This window comes from Achroia grisella, unplaced genomic scaffold (assembly GCF_030625045.1).
Source record: "Achroia grisella isolate CSIRO2021 unplaced genomic scaffold, CSIRO_AGI_Agris_v1 utg152, whole genome shotgun sequence".
NCBI lineage: Eukaryota > Metazoa > Arthropoda > Insecta > Lepidoptera > Pyralidae > Achroia > Achroia grisella.
This window is the reverse complement of record NW_026712648.1, coordinates 1,070,109-1,093,217: the sequence shown is the minus strand read 5'-3', so window position 1 is coordinate 1,093,217 and position 23,109 is coordinate 1,070,109. Positions and strand designations below refer to the sequence as shown.

Genomic DNA, 23,109 nt, shown 5'->3' with positions numbered 1-23,109 from the left:
GTACAAATATTCCGAGTTCGATTGTCAGTTGAGTTTAGGAAATTAGAGGAAGTTTAGTAAATTAATTCTCCCAAAGTTTGAGTTTTGTTGTTCTTGTTAGTTAGTTTTCGGAGTGTGGTATTTATAATAAGTACTTATTATGTATACTAGATTGCCTCCGGGATCGCGGTAGAATGCGCAAGCGACCTATTATGGTATTATGGCGGTGGGATGGAATATCGTGATGGTTTTTATGCGGTAGTAGTCCAGCAGTACCCGCTCTTTTAACTCCAAAGGCTTTTTTAAATTGGGTAAATTCATATCCATGATGAATTTTCCTTTTCCAATTTAAAAAAGTAGTTGTACTACAATAAGAGTCAGATATTGATTTTATTAAATTTCTGATTCTGCAACTATTATATTAAATCATAATACTGTAAAGCAACTAAATTAATAAAAAAATAATAATAATACGAGTATGTAAATATATATTTATAGAATAATTATATATTTATAGTTATAGTTAATATAATATATATTTATAGTTAACTGTGAGTGTGTATTGTATGCAGATGACATTACTTTACTTATTCAGAATAAAAACGAAATATCTTATGAAACAAAAATAAACAATCAATAATATCGGTAATAGACTGGCTAGTAACCAACCAATTTGAACATCAATATGAATAAAACAAAGATAATTCAATTCCAATCTTAAAAAAAACTGATATAGATTTGAATATATCCTATAAAAAAAATAAAATTGAATCAGTAGGCTCCACAGGATTTTTAGGAATAGTAATGGATAAATACTGTAGTTGGAATGAACATATTAATACCATATGCAAAAAGTTAGACAAATTTGTATACGTTCTAAATCGTATTAGAAAGACAGTAACACTTTCAGCAGCCCTTTCAGCATATCGAGGCTACGTTGAATCTAACCTGCGATATGGAATAATTTTATGGGGCAACTCAGTAGAAATGCATAGGGCATTTAAGACACAAAAGAAATGCATCAGATCTCTTTGTTGTGCCAAGACGCGGGATAGTTGCAAGCCATTATGCATAGCAAATAAGATATTACCGTTACCCAGTCTATATATTTATCACATATGTGTATTTGTTCATATATATATATATAAATTCATTTCAGAAAAGCACGACACTGAGCAAAAGGAGTACTAATATTTATAAAATTCAAAATCCTAGACAGAAATTGACCATTTATTCAAATAATGTATATTGCATGGCGATCCGTATTTATAATAAATTACCAGAAAATTTTAAAAGTCTCAATACCACATTCTTTAAAAAACGTGTATATTCACGGTGTATATTAACGGCTACTAATGTGATTGTGATGTATTTCAAAATAGTATCAATCAATTGAATTATTTAGAATTAAAATAAAATGTTGACAATTAATGAAATATTGACATTCTATTATATTCCATAATGTTTTTAAAGTAAGAAGTTATGGTGAATGAGTAATATTTATAATTTATAATGACTTGATTGATTTAATATTTGTACGCTGGAAACAGCAGAATATGATGAAACATATATTAAATATACTTACCACCATTGTATATACCATATTCTGACAAATAAATATATTATTATTATTATTATTATTAATATTTATAATGTTACAAAAAATATACACTGATAATACACAGGTAATATATACTGACAGTAAACAGGTAACTAAAAATTAAAAGCGGAAAAATAGGTAAACATCCGTTGGAACAAAACAATGGCCAATACATCAAAGTACGGCAATAAGGGATTTGGAGGCAATTAAAAGTTTGTTTCCCAATAAGCACGATATATCACGGCTGCCTCTCGGGCGCATCTGAGTCCCGTGCGGTTGAAATGTTAATGTATATTTCAGATTAGAGTCTGAACAAGAAACATTGTAAATTCGTTGTGGCAAGCTCCGACTAAAGATACTCGTATATATAATATGTACTTACTCTTAATTAGATTTCTCGCTGTTGACTCGGCTTGTAATGGTTAACTATTTCAGTATTCACACAAGGTTGCAACATGTTTATTTCAGTCTATGTCGTAACCTGAGGTGCCATTATAAACAATTGCCATAAACAATCAACAAATCTAACAACAGCGATCCATTGCTATATATATGATATACAGTGATACAGCTATATTCAATGTTTAATATTATGTCTAGGATATGATCGCGATAAACTATATTCTAATTATGGATAGTATATTATACAAGTCAGACCACAAGTATATCAAAATTACACATTCATACTTAATGTAGAAGTTCTTAGTCATTTATATCTCAATATAATAATGTTGTTAGAATACGACAGCAAAGTCATACCATCGGACCAAAGCAGGACTCTATACCTGGTTCATACCCAAGCGGAGAAAGCAAAGCTAATATCCGAGGGATATGGAATGGACGAGGAGTCTAAAGTGCTGACGATTCATGAGGCCCAGGGACTGACATCGGAGAGGGTTATTATCATCAATACTAGAAGTAAACCCTTGGAAGTGCATGGCAGCTACTCTCATGCCGTGGTAGCCATCACCAGGCACACAGGCGACTGCGTATATTATACGAGAAATCGAGAAGACGCAGTTGCTCGTTTTATACAAGAGGCCGAAGGCGCGACTCACTCGGACATTCGTGAGTACTCACTGCAGATGGCGATTAAAAATAGAGACAGGGCGATCGTTGATGCGCTGATTGCGCTAAAATAATCAGCACAAAGAAAACCAGAACAGCTGATGCATCGTCGGGGCGCTTTGGACTGGAAAGGCCGGAACATGCTCGCTAAAAGTATAAAAAAAAAAAAAAAAAGGAAAGGAAAAGAAAAGGAGGAAGAAGGAAAAAAAAAAAAAAAAAAGAAAGAAAAAAGGGGAAAGGGAAGTGAAAAAGGGAAAAAAAAAAAAAAAAAATTGCCGAATTACGACAAAAAGTGAACTGTGAAATTAAACAATCAATAATTAAACAAAACCTGGACTATAACAAATAGTGAACTTTGAAAATAGTGTTAGAATAAGATTTCATATAATTGTATATGCAGTGTAAGAATTCATAATGTGTATTGTTACATTATGAATTCTTACATTGCACAATGTAATGAAAACTGTGAAATTAGTAGTAGTGTAAGATTTATATAATTGTATATGCATATTGATAAATCTAATCTTCCAAATAAAGATGGGTGACACTGCATGTTGTCAACTCACCCGGCCGGCCAGCGGTGGTTCTGGGCCAGACGGATAAGGTCTGCCTCGGTGTCACTGTTAGGCAAATTGTAACATCTCGGCTGGAGTTGTACAAAAATGGAAATTAAATAAATATAATAATATTAAAGTAAATTAAAAAAGGCACGGACGAATATGTCTGTGGAAAAATGTATTTAAATATAAAAAAAAAAAAAAAATATAATAATGTTTTTATGATAATGAAGGAAAAGATAAAAGATGGTCTTGTTATGAATCTTACTTTTTAGTTGTCTCGAAAATTTTTCCTCTTTCGGCGGCAATGGAAAAAATGGACTTTACTGAAGTATTATTTAATGGAGTGTTTAGTTTAAAATGAAAGGAGGTTGCGGAAGTTCGGAATCTTCTTATGCAAATGATTCACAATGACGAGGCTCTAAGTACTGCCGACCGAAGTGCGAGCCGCATAAAAATGTTTTGTTTGTCCTAATTGCTCGAAGTGGCTGCTTAGCCCGACTTTCTGACAAGTCATTGTTTTCGACGTGCTCGTATTGTAATAGGAATATTTTCGGGTGGCGTCCCCTGTACAGAAATTCGTGACTTTCGAAAACCGTTGCCGGTGGCAACCGAGATCTGTATAAAGCCGTATTTGTTGTTGTGTGGTAAGCCGGTATCAATCCAAATTCGAATACATTACGCAAATCAAAGTTTACTGATGCAGGAATGATAGAATTATGAATATATTGTTTATGTTATGAAAAAATAATATGTAGCATTTGACACGCTATTGGCGTCTTTTCTTTTTTTTTAGGTTTGTGAAAATTTATTTAAAGTTAGTTGACATACTTTCAATTATATAAATAATATATATTTTCTAGATCTGTGTGACAGATTAATTTCCTGTAATATTATAGGGAATTGTGAAGTTACATATGAGTTTTTTTAAATAGCAAAAATAAAGTGATTAAATATGTCATGCAAAGAAAATGAAACTATTACTAATGTGTCTAAATGCTAAGTTCAATTTGATAACCAAAACAACAATAAATAAAGTGTTTTTTAACCAAGCCCATAGGAGATATTTGAAGACAATATGACCACTTTTGGAACAAGGTGACTTGAGCTTACCTCAATTGTTAACTATAACAATTACAATGTCACCAATATAATATTAATTCGAAGAACCAATAACTTTAATGTTTAATGATCTTGCCTTTATTCAGATTTGAATTATGAAACTTATTAAATTATTGAAGTTTCCACTTTGTGGAATATATTCTTGACGTTTAAAATAACAAAGAAGTGAGTATTTAAGTTAAACCAAAGATTCAAATTTTACAAATCAAATATTTGTTTCTAGAAACTGGTGAGCGAATACAAACGATTTCTTCAATTAATATTATTTCATTGTTCAAAGCCGATCTCGATCTGTATAGTCGAACAGAAACAATCACTCAAATAGGCTGTTCATATTGAATATTAATAGCCATTTTCACTGACGAATGAGAATAATTTGAAAGGCAAGTCGTGAAGGTAGGAGGAAAATAAATTTGTAATGCAAAGTTAGGAATTCCATTCCTATGTCGCCGATAAGTAAACGCTCTTAGGAAGAGCTTGGAATAAAGGTAAGAATACGTTTAGCATTTCACTTTTCAGTTGCGTTAATAACGAAAGAATTCCGCGAGGAAGTCGGCGAAAAATAATGCAGTGCTCCGAGGACGATTAAACATTGAGCCAATAAGGCCTAGGTATTCCGCAATTTATTAGCCTTGCAAATTCGAAGCCGCTCCCCCGCTATGAAATATAGCTGTGGCCGCAACAACCTTCCCGAGACCGACGCTCGCTTGCACCCAGTATTACACCCCTATTTTAGCTCTAATTAAAAAGCCATCAAAGAGTTTTCAGTCATTAATCATGAAACTGTTAACGCTGAATGCCGACATCCCGCCGACTACGAACTGAGGAAAAAAGGAGGATTAGGATATTAGCAAAATGCCTGAAATATTCAGGGTTAGTGGAGTGGCAAGCCGCTTGTAAAAAATTCCAATTCGGCGGTACAGATTTCGCAGGTTTAATGGGAATAAATCTTAAGTTGTTTCGAGCGGTTTAAAGGATTGAGAACCCTTCTTTTTGTATTACAACGGAAAATACCAACGATATTTTTAAGCTTTCGTAATTGACTACATTGGTTATATTCTTGTGTTTTTCCTATTTTATTTAAAATGTTTTAATTGAAGAAATTATAAAGTGTTTACATTGAAATATTCGAGGCGGTAGATGAAACGAGAATAATAAAAGTATATTAAAGGATTAGACCAATTTCATTGTACTTTTCTTAATTGGTTTAAAGAAGTTATTTCAAAGTTACAATTTATGATAATGAAGTATCTCTTCTATCGAAATGCTACATTTATGAATGTAAAACGAATAAGTTATCGGTTCATTTAATAGATAATATTTTGTATTTACTAAGTGTTTCTTACATCTTCATTACTTAGGTGTCCTACCTATCTACTTCGAGTATGTGAAGCAACTATTTTCAGATACCAAAAAAATAGTATTAAATTAGAAGATTTTAGGCGTAACTATATCGAAAAACTCATATCTACTAAACTTTTTTTTTTGTTAGTTACCTCGAAAGAATTGTAGAATAACCATGTTACATATAAGTACGAATACTTTGTACATTATAAATTAAATTGCAAACTAATTTTATAATTAGATGTATATTGAGTTCAGTTAAATTCAAAAGGCATACCTGTGGTACATATGCCTTTTTCCATCACGGCTTCTGAACATGATTAAGCGATTAAATAGACCTTAATACTTGACGTAAAGTTTAATCGCATATTATAGCATGAGAATAAGCATAGGCTATTTTTATCCACTAAAAAGGCAGACATAATCGGTTTATTTTATATATCGGAAGTTTAAAATTCCAGAAAAAAACATTGTTCAAATGTGGAATCGTCTACCTCTGGATTCAATTAACGGGCACTCTAAAGCCGAACCCGAATAGATGTGTTTTGGACATTGCCTTAACACAAGGATGCTAGTATGCGCAAGTTCGCTATGTGGACGCTATCGAGTGTACTTCTGAACCACTCAATAACCGATTCCGAATCACGATTGATATCGATTATTACTGAACGATCCCTGAAATTCCTTTATCAACGTCGATGCAATTCAAAAAGGATTATCAATAGGTGTGTAATATATATTTATTCCATAGTGAGATTGTCCAAATTAATATTCTAAACGCGAAAGTGTGTCTGTCCGTCTGCTTGTCATCTTTTTACTAGTGGTAACACGGTAAACGGATCTTAATGGAATTTAATATAATTGGATGACGATTAGATATATTTTTTGTTTAAGCAGGCAAAACCGTGGGAAACAGGTAGTTTATGATGTAATGCAATAATAAAAATACAGCCATTACTTATGAGTTTTACTAGTGACCATGCGTTTACACTACCTCCTACATTTGAATGGGAAAGTTTCCAATAAAACAAAACGTAAGAAAGTAATTCTTTTTAATACCGATGTATCATAGAAGGCATATAAAAAATTATGAGCTATATTTAAATGTATAACATATTGAAATATAGATTATAAAACTAAAATTGACGTTAAAGTAAACAGTAACAAAATACAAATGTTAGACAGTCGGTAATGGATAACATGATACAGTAAAAAATGAAAAGCAAACTGCACATAAAAATACTATTAAAGGGCCCAAAACCAATCCAATATTACAGTTTATCGTTGTACTAGCATGATCCCAAGCCAATTTACGTTAGTTTGGGGGAACAAACTAAAAAAAGAATAACAATAAAGTAATATAATTTCGGAGTAACGGCGGGCGACGTCGTTACCTATTTTGTGTCAGGGGAACCACGTAATTTAATGAACGAGTGGGATTCCCTGCTATCATTATTGTATAGCAATAATTAGGTAATCAAATTTAAACAATTGTTCGCTACAATAATATGTGAATTATTATAGGAAGTTTTAAAATATATCTATCTATTTTAAAATACTGCGCTAAGATGGTTTAAAGCTTGTTTATGTGTGCAAGCAAGTGGCTTTAAGAAAAGCAAAATACGACTAAATTTAATACATTTCTAGGAAAATACTACATACGTACTTATATAATATATAGAAATAAGTTTTAAGGTGTTTTATAACTGTTTTTTTGATACAACTGTAGGAGCAAGCTAGAGAAAAAAAACCGTTGAAATGTCTATAGCCCTTAGGCATGGCAGGCAGCTGATAGAGTCAGTCCTTAATTAATTTCGCAAGTAACCCTCAAGTGATGTTTTGTTAAAACTTAAGACGAGTCATCATACTTAACAAATAGCTGTTTATAATGGACAAGATTTTTTTACCGAGAGCTCTTTTCTTAATTATTTAAAGTTTAATGATGCTATCATCTTCACTTGCCGTTGTTTAAAATTCTTGTTATACTCTTAGATTTTAAAAGTCATGTTGTTATTAAATAAAGAAAAATTAAAGGCTTCTAGAAAGTGGTAAGTCGAGGTGAGTATGGCAATATCCATTGTTTTTTAATTACAAAGAACACATTTTTTGTTAAAAAGGTCATAGGTGAATCACTGGGAACTAATATTATTATGGATCATTGAGACCGCGGATAAAAAGAAGTACAGTATATATAGTAAGGACAAAATACAATATGCCAAAAATAACTAATTTTGTATGTAATACAAAATCACTGATACCTACTTATTGATTACAGAGAAGCGTACTATGTTAATTCAATATACATAATTATTATTAACGTAATTTATGTATATCTGTCCTAATCATTTGTTTACAAATTATCAGTAGGATTATACTCGATTTTACAATGTTTTCCTCGTAAAATCAGTTACGATACAACGGTGAATACTAAAATCATTAATCGTTAACTTTCCTTTTACAATGTCATTAGGGAAATTGGCATCGTTAATTTATAAAGGCCCTATAACTGCTTTGCTATCGACGAATTTAAATCGGTAATCCCGCGGTTTGTTTTATAGCATCGATATCAGATAATTTATATCGATGATCGTAAACGTACGCTTAATGCAGTCGAGATCAATGTTTAATTCACGAATTGAATGAAAATGTTCGCCTAACTGATTTCCTGTGGGGTTATTTTGGTATACAAAAAATGTAACTGTCCATATATCTGCACGAAAATTTCACGTTAATTATATGTAATTAATTCGATTGTTTTTATCAGATTGTCAGTATGCAGCAGGCAACATTATGCTTGCTAACCTTGTTATTTTAGCAGTTGTACCGACTTGTTTGAGACGATTGCAGGTTCGATACACGCATAATACAGACATTTGTACTGATGAGTAGTATAATTTAAGTTCAGGGAGTTTAGTAAAATTAGATTGTAGAGTGTTATAATTATGTATATAGTGTATTATAAAATATGATATTGGCGAGATAATATATACGGTATGTCGCATTAGCCTTCTATTTAAGCTATTTTAGTCACGGAATCTATTATTATTATTACTAAGACTCTGGTATTGGTTTCAAGATTTTGGCTACGTCATCCTAGTTTTTGGACTTAAGTATACACTGAATATGGATGGAACGTTCTTAAGAGTAAGCTTTTGACTTATCAGCAGTAAATGAACCAGGTACTTACTCATATATAGGTTAGAGCCTCTTAAGTCAACAAGTTTCAACTCTAGTGGATGTAAATTTAATAATGTATGCTGTGCCCACAGTTTTATCCGCGTGAAATTTTGTAGCCTTTGTGTTATGATGTATAGGCTATGTTATTGTAAAGTTTCATCAAAATCCGTTCAGTAATTTTTGCGCGAAAGAGTAACCAACATCCATCTATTTATCCATACTAACAAACTTTTGTTATACAATTAACGTTTATAATATTAGTAAAACTACTATAGAATTGCAGTAATATACTGACAAACAATTGATCATTATAACATAAAAATTTTTGATTCCAACCGACCTTACCGTCCATTAAACCAGGGACCTAATTACATAACCAGCAACTGTTGACAATACTTTTACTTTAGCTCACAAATTAATTTCTTCGAACGTTTTTTCATTGTTTATCTTTTAATTCCCTTGTATGTTTTGATAGGAACTGTCAATAGGGGCGCGAACCACGCCGTCTAGAGTTACCGTGTAAATTAAACTAAAGGCGCAATGCTTTAGTGTGAAAACAAAACGACGATGGATTCCGTATCGAATTACCTACGAACTCGAGCGCGGCTTTCGAAATAAATCGAATAAAAGATCGAAATGTACTTTATAAATAGTTGCATTAACAATATTCACATGTTATTTGCTCAGCCGAGGATATGACAGATGTTTGAATCGTTTTAGGAGTTATAATAATCGCTGCTTTGTATAAATTGTATTGACTCTTCATTTATTTCATCTAATGTTTCGTATTCTCTAATATTATTTATAACTTCTATATTATTATGCTTATATAGTATTATGCCAAATTACTTTATTAGACTAATGATGACTTTTTTTAGGTATATATAAATACGTTAAAAACTGATACAATAGAAATCGGATTCGTAAATACACTGAAAGTTCTAGAAAAAAAAATGATAATGGCGATATTTAAATTATGTAGTTGAATCGTTACTAAGATTATAATGCTTTATGCGCGGTGCAAAAAAATACAACAAAAATATATTTTTTATTTTAGTAACATAAAGCGTACATATTTTCTAAAATATATATGAAGTAAAGACAAGGCCGTCTATTATATATATGTTTGATATAAGTTTGTTTTTAGTTTAATAATCAATACTATTAATTGATATTATTCATATATTATGATTAATTCCGTTAGCATTTATATGTGTAAAACAATTGTAGCGACGCAAAAGAAAATAACATCACGACTTAGTCTGCTTCCTTTTTGAGAGAAAATTTGAGATCAATGAGATCTGTTCAGACGTCAAGTCGTGGAAGGATATTGAATAAACAGATATACATACTTCATAATTTATAATATTAGTATAGATATTAAACAAAACTATTAAGTTAATGGTGTGTAAACGAAAATATCGTGTACACTAGTAATTTTAAAGTTATCTGAATCCACCGGTCGTATTTCACACGTACACCGGTGCACAGGTGCATCTACCCTGTACCGTATTAGGATTCCATATCGTACACGCTTCGTTATTGTTATTGCATAGTTTGTTATTTTGTTGCTGGGACAATACGGTTAACTTTGTAAGTGCCTCTTTATCTAACAGATATATTATGTGTAAAATGTTCAAATTTAAAAGCATTTGTTCATAAATAAGCGTTTTTAGCCTCTTATAGATATAAGTTTTATTATTATCGTTAAAGATACTTTTAAGTTCAGGTCGTTATTTCAGTTGCTACGAATAAATAAAGAACTTTAATATTGCTGTTTTAAAAAACAGTCTGTTAACATAATACACGTTTACATAATTGAGTGGTTTATATATACATTGGCATTAAAGTTATAAACAAATATATATATATTATGTTTAGCAATTGGCTGACAATTAGTTAATATTGCAGGTAAAGTAGGGTAGGTGGCACTTACTGTTACTTAAAAAACAAAATCACAATCATTACATAATTAATATACAACCAAAACCAAGGCATGATAAAAATGTGTTGATTGATAACTAAATAATTAAAATCAGTTTAAACTTAAACTAAACAAAAGCCTAAATTAAACTAAATAAAAGCCTATACATACGCATCAAACTAACTATTTGAACAGCAAACTTAAATTACAGACTATTACTACAAACAGGCTCTTCTAACAATATGTTAAAAACTAAAGCTTAATTAAGACTAGGCGGCACCTCAGAAGAAACTAATTAAACGTGTTCCATTATTTCTACAAACGAAATTTTAACACAACGTTCGGACGCCAACTGCTGCTAGCTTGCAGAAAAGTTTTCCCAACTTGTTATTATGGTTAACACTCTTTTATATTAGGACAAATTTTATCTGATTTATGGATTAAATAATAAAATTGTTAGCTTTTTGGTAGTGGGAATATTATGTTATCTGTGGTAGTGCTTAATATAAAATTTAAATAAATAATTACAAAAAAATTAATGAAAACAGTAGATTTTTTTGATTGTAGATATTATAGACTCATAGCCTTGTAGTTAACATAGATTTGGTACGAATAATCAATAATGCGTAAATAATATATTGTATCATTCGATTGAAAAATTACATTTTCGATTTAAAACGAGTGTGGTTTGTACATTCTTAATACAATTGAAAAGGTACAGTACTAATTGATTTTAACCCTTCACCCACGAGACATGAGTTATATTTGGTTGACCTTAATTATCCTCTGATGCAGTAAATTGTACGTTTTATTTTCGTTTTAATGGAAATGTCCTATGTCATTTATGAATGAAATGTCTGCTAGCGTTCAATATCAAAAATTATTCTCATTAAGAAGTCAATTTTGCAGAAATTCCAAAAGTACTGATGAGTGAACATAAAAGAATGGCCAGAGATTAAATAAGTAACTTTTAGATATTGAGTTCCAGTGTTGCCATCAAAGTTTGAGCAAGTCGACTAGCTCGACATAAAATCATCGAAACGGCATCAGATTTTTGAAAGTACGAGTATATTAATGAAATTATTATAAAATCTATATTTTTAATTAAATAAACATACTACAAAATACACCTATACACTGTATACAAATTAGGAATATTAACAATTCAAAAATCTAATTCCATGGGATAAGTTTATCTTTTGCAATAATTTTTTATTTTCTAATAATATTTTTTATGTAAATAACTGAAAATCCACGATCAATATAATATTTCCAGTATTATGCCATGTCCATATTCACTACGTTGTAATGTGCTGTAAATAGTTGTTTGTTTTTTTATTTCATTACTATCGTAAGTATTAAGAGATTTCCTTAAAAGTCTATTAGTTATCTATAAATAAAATTGGAGTGTCTGTTTGTAATATTGATATAACCGTTTTTTACTATATGCATACATTTAATTAATACAAATACAAAATACAAAAATTTTTTTCTGTTTGTCTGTCAGTCTGTTTGTTCCGGCTAATCTTTATATTTATATCGGCTTGACCGATTTTGACGGGACTTTTTTTGGCAGGTAGCTGATGTAATAGGGAGTAACTTAGACAACTTTTATTTTAGAAGAATTCTTTTAAATTAGAAAAATAAAGTAAAATTCCACGCGGACGAAGTCGATGGAACAGCTAGTCTGAAATAAATCTGGATGACCAAAAGGAAGTTAAATCTGCCATTTCTAGCGCTATTATCACTTAGGTGGCAATACTTTTAAGTCTGTCGAATAGCGGAGAGGCTAAATTTTCAGAAAATGATGCTTTACCAACAATGGCAGCTCAATACGGAGCTTGTGATAAAAGTTTAACCATTGGAATTTAGGGATGCTTGATATCACACTTTTAAAGTCTAAAGCAGGAGTAATAATTAGTTTTTTATGTTTACCTAATGGATTACAATTGATGACCTTAGATATGAAAACATATAAAATTATGGTATCTACTACTATGTCTAAGTATAGAATACAAATTAATATAATTTCATTCATTTGTATATACATCGTGCAAATGGAAATTATCGATGAAATAACCCGGGGCATAATGCAGTTGTTCCCGTGCGTAATGAACCTCGCAAATCAGTTACTAATTAGTACGTTTGTGTAAAATATTACTACAGCTGTCGCCAATAACAGTAGTTCAATAATAAATGATATACTGATGGATTTACAGCACGTAACTCGTTGCCATTTAGTAATAATCAACGTATAAGGCGTCATGGTATATTTTTCCTAGAAAACCACTTCGGTTTGAAGGCTAGTCAGTTTATTTATCATTTCAGGAATATAAAAAAAGGTTTTAATATGTAGGCCTATACCATTGGGATCATACAGTAATGATGTTTCGTATGGCATTGATTTTTTTAATCCTCTAAATTTATAAATATCAGTATTATTTAGATTTCGGAAAATATGGTGCAAACGTATAGAACGAATTATATTAAAATAAAACTTATTACAAATACATAGTTATATACACCACAAGTATATGTGATTATTTTGCGGAATTTCTAGCATTAAAACATTATAAAACAAAAGGTAATGTATATTAAGTGTGATAATTTAGTGAACTAAATACAATTGTTTTCAACAGATTTGAAATTTTGTAACTGTAAATAAAATAGTGATAAAATACAGTCCCATATTTCATTCTTATTATTATAAAATATAAATTGAGACTTATTCTTTTGGTTAATGAAACCGACAAATAATTAAGCTAAAAGTTAAATATCTTAACTTAATTACATAATTACTCATAATTAAGTAAGATTAAGTTCTACTTCTAAAGCATCTATGCTTTATAAAGTTACAAAGTACACAAGTTACAAAGTTAAAAATGATATTATAATAATTCAACAGTAACTTGTTTAATGGTAAAACTATTTATTTTTAAAGATATATGTACTTTCAATTAAAGGGAATTTATGATGACAAAAATAAGTTGAAGAAATATTCACTTAGATCTATTTAATAGTGGCGGACTCTGTAATTTGTGCCTGATACCTTGAAATATTTTTCCACTATTATTTTAATGGCTTTACCCATCACTTATAGCCAATGCGACATTAAATATTAATAATAAGCAAGGCGTAGGTATATACAAGTTAATAGGTATATAAAAATTAATTATAATATGCACACAGATGTACATACATATAACAATATATATGAACTTACATTTATATGCACTTAAACAAATGTAGTCAGTATTACTATGATTATCGTCTTGTTTGCTGTCATGGTACTGTAAAAAATAATTAAGTAGATGTTTTACTGTGTGCAAATTTATGTTGTGAACATATGCCTACTATTCTAACATGACTTAATTTTTACCTGTATTATCTGAAACCAGAACTATATTCTTTATGGAGATTAAATATAAAGTTATTATTATACCTACGTTTGTATGTGCAACAACAAAGAAATAATAGACAGTAACGGAGCGATGAATATAAGTAAAATATTCGATATATCACAAATACCTGAACGTTTGATTCGAGAAAGCGGTTTGACGAAGGTAAGCTACCTTGGAGTGTCCTCAACCCTTTGTCTCGCGAGAATACAATGGACAATCGCAATGGTTTGTAGATGCGATATGGGACCCTGCGCCTACGTGACCAAATTTTGAGCAAAATTTTGTGCCGCACCAACGTCGAAATAAGTAATGTCATCTCCCTCGGAGACTTGTCGTCTATCGTCTTCAGTGCAACTTAGGAGGGGTCGGTTAAGCTTTTAAGTATAGGCAGTTATAATATTGGTGTTGATATTTGAGAAAACTGTTCCTGAAGGAACTTTCAAGAGATCTCAAATTACATAATGGTTGATTACAAATCTAATGCAAGCGTATTTTCAAATTAAAATAATATAAAATAAAACAAAAAATAAATGTAACCATTATTTTTATTAAAACCCCCTATAATAGAATATAGAAATAAGGAATAACAAATGTTTACACACATTTCATCCCTGTTGGACTTACTTGTAAATTTCTTCACATACTAAGAGTTCTTAACATAAGGTATGTATATAATATAAAGCTGGTTTAATTTTGTACCAGCCTCTTGCACTTGTATGTGTGATATATTACTTAAGTCGTCTTTTCAAACACTAGACAAGCATAATAAATATTATAAATACGAATGATCTAGTACAAAACGAGCTCTGGTCATTTGTCAAAGGAATATAACTTTAGTGCTCACGGACGCTACAGTGGAGTCGAGACCCGCCTCGCGCGCGTCTCCTTGGCTTATTGTGTGCTTTTTACCTTTTTCGCTTTCGCCTGGTCGAGTACTCTTTCTTTGAACTCGGCCTGCACAGTTTTTGTTTAGTCGCCACTAACTTGGAATTCTGTGACATCCAGCCTGCTGTACAACAGTAAAGTCCTTAGTGTTTCATGGTTACTTAACCATTTAAATGTCGAGTTTTTTTAAACAAGTTTATTGTTTTCTACATTTTTAATAAATTAAGAGGATAAAAAGAACAGGTTATTCCAATTGCAATAATCGCTGTTTAGGGTATAGCAAGTACTGATATTAGTTCGGGTTGAAATATTGATTTTGTTAAAAATTTAAACTTGTAGGATATTTAAAATTTCCGATGATTATACGACAGAAAACAATTTTTTTAATGGATGACTATAGAATGATCCACCCGACTGCGCTAACAGTATACACTGGATCATAACAGAGGAAAAATAGAATGAGCCTTAAGTCAGGTTACTTAGGCCATAGTGGCACCAGAAATTGGAAAGCAATAAAATATGATGATTTCCAGGACACGTGGTGATCGGTTTAATATGGTACAATGTCATAGGCTGGATTAGAATAATCTTGACACACGGCCAAATCAACTAGCTACTTTTTAAACTGTTTTGTAAAAGTCATAATATAACTATCCAATATAATATATTACTTGTATTCTTAGGATTATCATACAATTAAAGTTTTTATATCTACGCATTTCAGAAAATAACAATATCATCCTGTTACATCTGATTATGTTCTTCCCTTTATTCCATTTGGAGTCAGCACAACATTTTTACTTTTCCATTTCTGTCTATGAGTTCGTTATTACTGTATTCACTTCTCTCGCACATATTTCCATTTCTAAAAATAACTAACAAACTACTGGCTATTCTGTTGGAAAATTGTGACCATATATGTAACCACTAAAAATCATGTCTAATTAGGTTTTTAAACATCAATTTTAATTTTATGAAACTAATAGAAAAAAAATATTGGTAAGAAAGTGAATATCTACGTTATGTATTACTCTGTAATAAATTATACGATTATTTCAATAAATCCAATCCCTTCAATTATTTTTTTTTAAATGTGTTAATAGTAATAATAACATTTAATGTTTAAGGGTAATTTTGAGAGCTTTATATGAATTTATGTATATACATTTGTATATATTAGAACGAGCCTTTCATTAAACGCTATTCAACTCTACACAGCGTGCGGACAACTTTTGTAAAACATTGCCCTCACTAATGACAGGCTACGCTAGCAGCGTTTGTCCATCCTCTCGTTTACTTCGCTAAAGAATCGTCCCAAACTTATTCAGCCCTTTTAGCCTCACCCGATTATCGTCCAAGCCTTCAACCCTTACAATTAGTAACATAATAGTAGCTAGTTTCGCTTTTCCTGTTTAATTCACAGATATTTTATCCGCCTCTCTCGACAATTTCGCTTTAAAATTAACCTAACGCAGAATTGAGATAAATTTTCTGATCGTTCGCAAAAGTTTTCCAATTTTTGCACTTCTAACATCCCCTAAGTATATGTAAATACTTCAATTCCGTTTTGAATACACAAAACAGATTAAGAATAGGCATGTAAAAAATTCAACGTCTTGAATTGCAAAGTGGAGGTTTAATAAGAAATTTGTGCAAAAAATAAGTTGCTAGGCTTGCATGCGATGCGTGCAGCTGACGCCAAAAATATGGCATTATTATGATGGCCCTAATCTACTTCACGGTCGGGTGGACGGGATGCCGCTGTCGATAACAATAACCGACTTAATATGCCCGATAATCGGTTTTGCTATTCGAAAACATCCATGATTGACACTTTTGGTGACGTTTGAGTTGAACCGAAAACCCCTGATTTTGTTCACCAAACGCAAGGGGAAAATCATGTAGAATATAACGTATAAAAATAAATATAGGTACATAATTATATCCCCTCTCTCCTCTTTCTAACGTTATAAATATTTATAAAACTTGATAACGTATTAGTATTGACTAATACTAATTCCAAAGATACTATTGGGGATTAATACAATTTGTATGATGATATTAATAGAGTAGGTACATTATATATTAAATTAATGTATTAATTTACAAAATATCAATCTTCTATAGTATGAAAAGACGGGTTGTTATTAATGAAACACATGCGATTAGTGGATTTTCATTAACTGTAACGAGTCTTAATGATGGAAGTTCTCAAATTAATTAAGACCTCAGCATACTGTTTAGGCTCATAATGTTAAATGGCAGTGTAGAATTTCACATTAATATTGTAATTCAGAATGATCACGGATCGTGCAGATAAATAATGGCAATTATTCATGCTAAAACAAAAATATGTCCGTCCATAGGCCATCTTTTATTTTAAATATAAGTGGATGACAATTTTAAACAAGAATCTTTAGTTAGGAATATTATTAAGTATATGCTGCATTTATATCAATTAGACTTCTTACATAAGCTGTACTTGTAACATATTTATAAGTTAACGTAATTATATATCTATTATAGTAATATATTTGTTTCTAAATTATTTTTATAAGTATGATTTAGTAGTAACTAAATTATCATTTTAATTTCACACTTTGTTGGTAAGCGATAACACTCTATTTGTAATTGATATTCATAACAAATTTGTTTGATTAGCGATTTCTGATCAAATGTTGACTCTTATTGAATATAAGAATTGCTCATGTTACTTTTTTTTTTTACTGGATTACAATATTTTACTGGACACAGACTTGTGCAAGAGATGTAAAAAGTTTATTGGGAATAATATATATCGATATCAATTGATTCTTAAAATATCGACATCGATTCTATTCCTAATTATTGTAAACATTTTTCATTGAAATGGCATTCTAAATTAGTCATAAAAATATTAATTGTCACTTTGTCATAGAAATGTAATTCTAAACATGTTCGTAATAATATTGTCAGGACGACACTTTGGAATCGTTGACAATTTTATTGCCGGGATTTCAAGATTGATTCTAAATTTAGTTATAACCAACGTAAGCTGTACGCAACAGCATTAGTTATGATATTTTATGTAAGCTACCTAATTCTATATACATGTACATTTTTTCTTAAATCTGAGCTAAACACTGTGGTTTTTTTCTTAAATAAATTTATTTTATTTCTAAGAATATTTTTAATATGGTTTTAAATTTATATTTAAAGTTACAATTATTAAGTCTAATATTTATTGTTGGATTTATGTTGAAATTTTAAAAGTAATCTAAATATATATCAATATATATAATAAGTTAATAACGAACTTATAATATAGATATTTTTGCTAAACACTGAATATTTTTACAGTTTTTAATATTTAAAAAGAATATATGTAAACTTAGTAATTTACATCAGAAAATGTTCTAACACTAAAGAAAAATAATTTAAATTATACTGCGTAATAAATACTCACCTCAATTCACAAAGCTTCAAATTCCATTGTATGTTAGAGTACAAATGAGTGAAGAAAATCACGCATAAACCAGAAATGAACGCTAAAGGAAATATTAAGTTCGATTGTATTAAAATCTTTATGAGCGACATCTTCTCTTGGGGTGCAATGAAACAAAAGATATCTTTTGTCTCATTTCCTCTTATCGATGTTCATATTTTTGTCTCGTATCACGAACCCCTGATTGAGTCCCTTATTATGAATGTGTTAGTGATAGTATATACATGATATTAATATTTCTATAAGGCCGAGGTTTTTATTAATCATAAGGTTCATGCTATGGGTATAATTTTAATTATTTTTTGATTGGTTTTTTTTTATGTATGAGATGAGAACAATAAATTAAAATATTATTTTTATTATTATTATTTTAATTACATTAGAGAACAGAGATAAAATTGGTTTATATATACAAATCATTTTTGAGTTTAGTTTCAGTTAGTACTTAGTAGCGTATAATAATCGCAGTAATTTAAGTCTGTATCTAAGCTTTATATTGTTTTTATATAGTCTAATTGATATAAAAATAATCCTACAATGTTAAATATAATAAATTTTTACACTTGTCACAAGAAAATCTTATACACACATACCTATATATACGGTAATGGTAAAAAAAGTTATGGTATACCTTGCCAGAACTTTTTTTAATAGGTTAATTGTTTTATTAAATTTCTGTTCGGTACAAATTCAGATTAATATTAGTCTTTTTTAATTATTTTTTCTCTCTTATTATTATTATTGTTCTTTTTTAACAATTGTTTGGTTTGTTGGTAAAAAAAAAAATCACTGTAATATTTGAAAAAGGTAGCAGTCCAATTTTTTTAGTATATGTGTGCGACGGGAAAATAAAAGTGTAACATACACATTTATTTTCCCTTCTCTCTCTTCTCTTCTGCTTAAATTAATTGTTATTCAAAATCTATGGTACTATCTAAATAAAATTAAAAAATAATGACAGTAGTAAGTTGCGTATGTGTTTTTGTTACATTATGAGACCTGTATTGTATATTGTGCGACACTGGTGCCCGATGTAGATTTAGATAAAACCAGTATTTCAAGGTTATCAGTGTCTCGTCATCATGAATGCATAAAAATAAACCAGCTTGAAGTAATGAAAAATAACAGGTAAATGAACTAAAATTAAGCTAAAACTATATAAATACATTTTAAATTATTACTGGATATAACTATTAATGTTATACATAATATTCTTCAATACTCTTTAACTTTGGTAATATTTTGTATATCGGTACATAAAACTTTATCTACAATATATAATGTATACTAAATCGTATATACTTAATTATAAATATTCTATAAACTTGCAGATATATAATATTAGATATAATTTTCTAAAGAAAAATATGAATAATTGACTTACCTCGCCTGTGTCTCATGTGGTATTTATTTTTAGTAATTGTTCCAGTACAGCATGGTTGCTCGTAGTACATATTATAGGAATTGTCCACTATAGTTGGTTGTTCTACAGTTTGTGATCGAACCTGCCACCCTAGTCCAACGAGCAGGTAAATAAACCACCGTACCACAACTGCTGAGGCCCCCATAGTCCTAACGTTCAATTGATACATTTTCAGAAACTGTAATTTATCACTGAACACTTTAATTATGTGAGAGTCTGATCAATAACATTGTTCGAGGGCATATCTTCGAATACACTGCAAAGAGAAAGGGTTGTCTTAAAAAATATATTTAATAATATATATGCCTAAACAAATAAACTCCAGACACATTTTGTAATTAACATTTTTAGGTATTAAAAATACAGTAATAAGTTTAAAATAATAATAAATTTGAGGTGCCGCATAATTTAGGCCTATCCTAGGCCTAATTTTGCTTGTATAAAATGCGACGGGCGTGCAGCGAATACAAAAGATGAAATAGCTCGCGAATTTGTTAAATGCTCAGAATGTTATGAAATATGTTGAAAATAAGATTTAAATATTATATTGTGTCAATATTGACATATGGTTAATTATACCGTAGTTGAATTTTGACGTTCACAGACAAATTGTATGCTTAATAAACCATAATAGTTATTATTGTATGTTTAAGTATTAAAGAATATTGTATTTTATTTGACACACAAGATAATTTACTTCTACTAGTACATTGTAAGTATTAAGGCTCTTAAGCCTTAATGCTTACAATGTATGTACTTAAACCTGTATCGCTTACTAAATATTATATCGAATAGTAATATTATTTTAATGGTGTTTTTATTAGATAACGTTGCAATAACCTGACTAAAAAAAGTCATAGAACTAATATACTAACCCGGAATAATCAATTTGTTTATTAAAAATATATTTTTATAATATTTAATCTGACTTCATATAATTACCTATGAACAATAGAGTGTTAATTGAATAAATTATTAAAAATAATACACCACATAAACGATAATAAATCATAGTAAATGCAATCGTCGTAATGTATCTAGGAAACAACTGTTACACCAATTGTTGTCCATATGACTTGATACAAAGGAACTAATAAAATTATATTATAGGCAAGTAAAAATGGCAAAATATACGCCCATTACACAATAAAAATGACAATTAATGTTGACTTTGTGTTAAAAAAATAGTACGTGTCGTTGTGGGGTACGTAATGGCTACGAAGACCATTACGGCTGCTAGCAGTGGCATTAAACACACCTCAGTAATGAAAACCGCATTGAGATATGTAGGCAGGGGTACGCACGCAGTCACCCCTTTCGCCCTATCTAATAAAAACTATATAGAGATTATTTAGGAAAAACATTCACATAAGTTATGAAATAAAAAAAAAAGAATGACGATATGTTAATTGATAACATATATATAATACGAGTATATACCTATTCCTTTGAAAATGTTGCCGTTTTTAGATTTTGGGAGAGTTTCATTATGAAATCAAAATATTTTTTTTCAAAATTGATGTGATCGTATATACGAATAATCTAAAAACCTCCAAAAGTGATTTGCATTTATACACATATATATATAAAAGTTTAATAAATATAATAAAGACCTATAGAGTTATATGTAAGGATTAAACATCATTTCTGGGTGCTTTTAGTCCACTTCACATTAAAAGTAGATGAAGTGCACAGAATGTGTCATATTTATTTTTGATTGTGTAATTATTTTAAACAGGATTATAACAATAGTTGTCCATTAATTTTATTCATGAATATGATAATAAATATCACATGAGAAAATTTGCAATTACAATTTTGCTTCTCATAGAGATGATTATCCTAAATATCAGTGGCTAAATAAATGTCTTCTGGTAAATTTAACATTAATGTCGCTCCTTCGTCATGTGACCGATATCTTGCTCTGAATGCGGCCAGGGATCGCCCCTTGAAAGAGTCCACAAGATGAATTAAGCAGATAACAGACCTCAAAAAACAGAACTTGAAAGGGGTATATGTGAATAGATACAATTACATGTTTATTATGTAAACTATGGGACAATTTCATTAATAGATAATTGAAATAAATATATTGTAAAAATATAGAAAACATATAGTTTAATATAAAAATATACTTAAAAATAATTGCCAATTAAATTAAAACAACAGGCAAAGAAAACATAGAAAGGAAAAAATAAATATTCGAAAAATGTCAACATACATTTATAAAATGCCTAAATTATATGCAAGTGCCTATGGGCTTACTGGCTTGTCAAGTTCAAAATTTTATTCGCAATGATTAATGATGTTGGTTTAGCGCATGAGTGATTTTTGTTCAATTGACAGTAGATCTTTTGGAGTAAATATTTTAAATCTCCCCCATTCTCAAATGATACTAAAGGGATATCAACATTTTATACACTGGTTATTTTGTTTGTATGCAATGGGATTTATATTCAACCTCACATGAAAAATTGATTTTTAATTTTAATTTTCTTTGAAAATAAATACATAGGTAATGATTAATGTTTGTTTTTATGAAGTCTATAACCGAGTGAATGTGATGGGTATCTAAAATTTCAGTGATTCATGTTGGTCACACTACATTCTGAGAAAAAGATGTTGAACTCGACCGTTCGGTTAGCCGTATAAACCGGTTTCTTAATGATGTCTTCATTACTAGTGATTTACTACACGACCACTTACATCTTTGATATGGGATTTACTATATTATAAACTATTTTAACGAAGCCAGAAATTTATTAATACGGTTAAAAGTTTTTTACATTAAAATCTTTGTTTTCAAATTATAAAATATCTAAATAAACAAATCATATGCAATATATATTGAATATTATGAGAACAAATTGTAGTTCCAAAAATAAAATCTGTTAATAGTAACAGAGGTAGAAATTAATTAGACCTTAGAAACATCAACGTGTAATTTTATTATCAAGGTTCATTAAGCGTATTTTAATCTCCCTTAATATCTGTCGATCTCATTTCGCAATACGATTACACCGTTACTGCTGCCTGCCTATTGCACGACAGGCTATGCTCATAATGAGCGAAGAATGTTAAGAAATTTCATCCGACAACCCATTGAGGCCGCCCTTCCAATTGTGTGAAGGTGTTCCAATTGAAT

At 30.0% G+C, this 23,109-nt stretch overlaps 1 protein-coding gene across 3 annotated transcripts in view; it reads right to left on the bottom strand.

Annotated features, from left to right (window-relative positions):
• Window positions 1-23,109, bottom strand: part of LOC131840953 (semaphorin-2A) — a 159,216-nt gene that overhangs the window by 98,446 nt on the left and 37,661 nt on the right. For 2 of the 3 annotated variants that reach the window (XM_059189172.1, XM_059189173.1), the window contains exon 2: window positions 19,926-20,220. The exons of the other annotated variant lie outside the window; for it this stretch is intronic. In XM_059189172.1, the coding sequence (XP_059045155.1) occupies window positions 19,926-20,133 (208 nt within the window). In that variant the 5' untranslated portion in view covers window positions 20,134-20,220. The remainder of the gene's footprint in view (window positions 1-19,925; window positions 20,221-23,109) is intronic. 3 annotated transcript variants of the gene reach the window in all.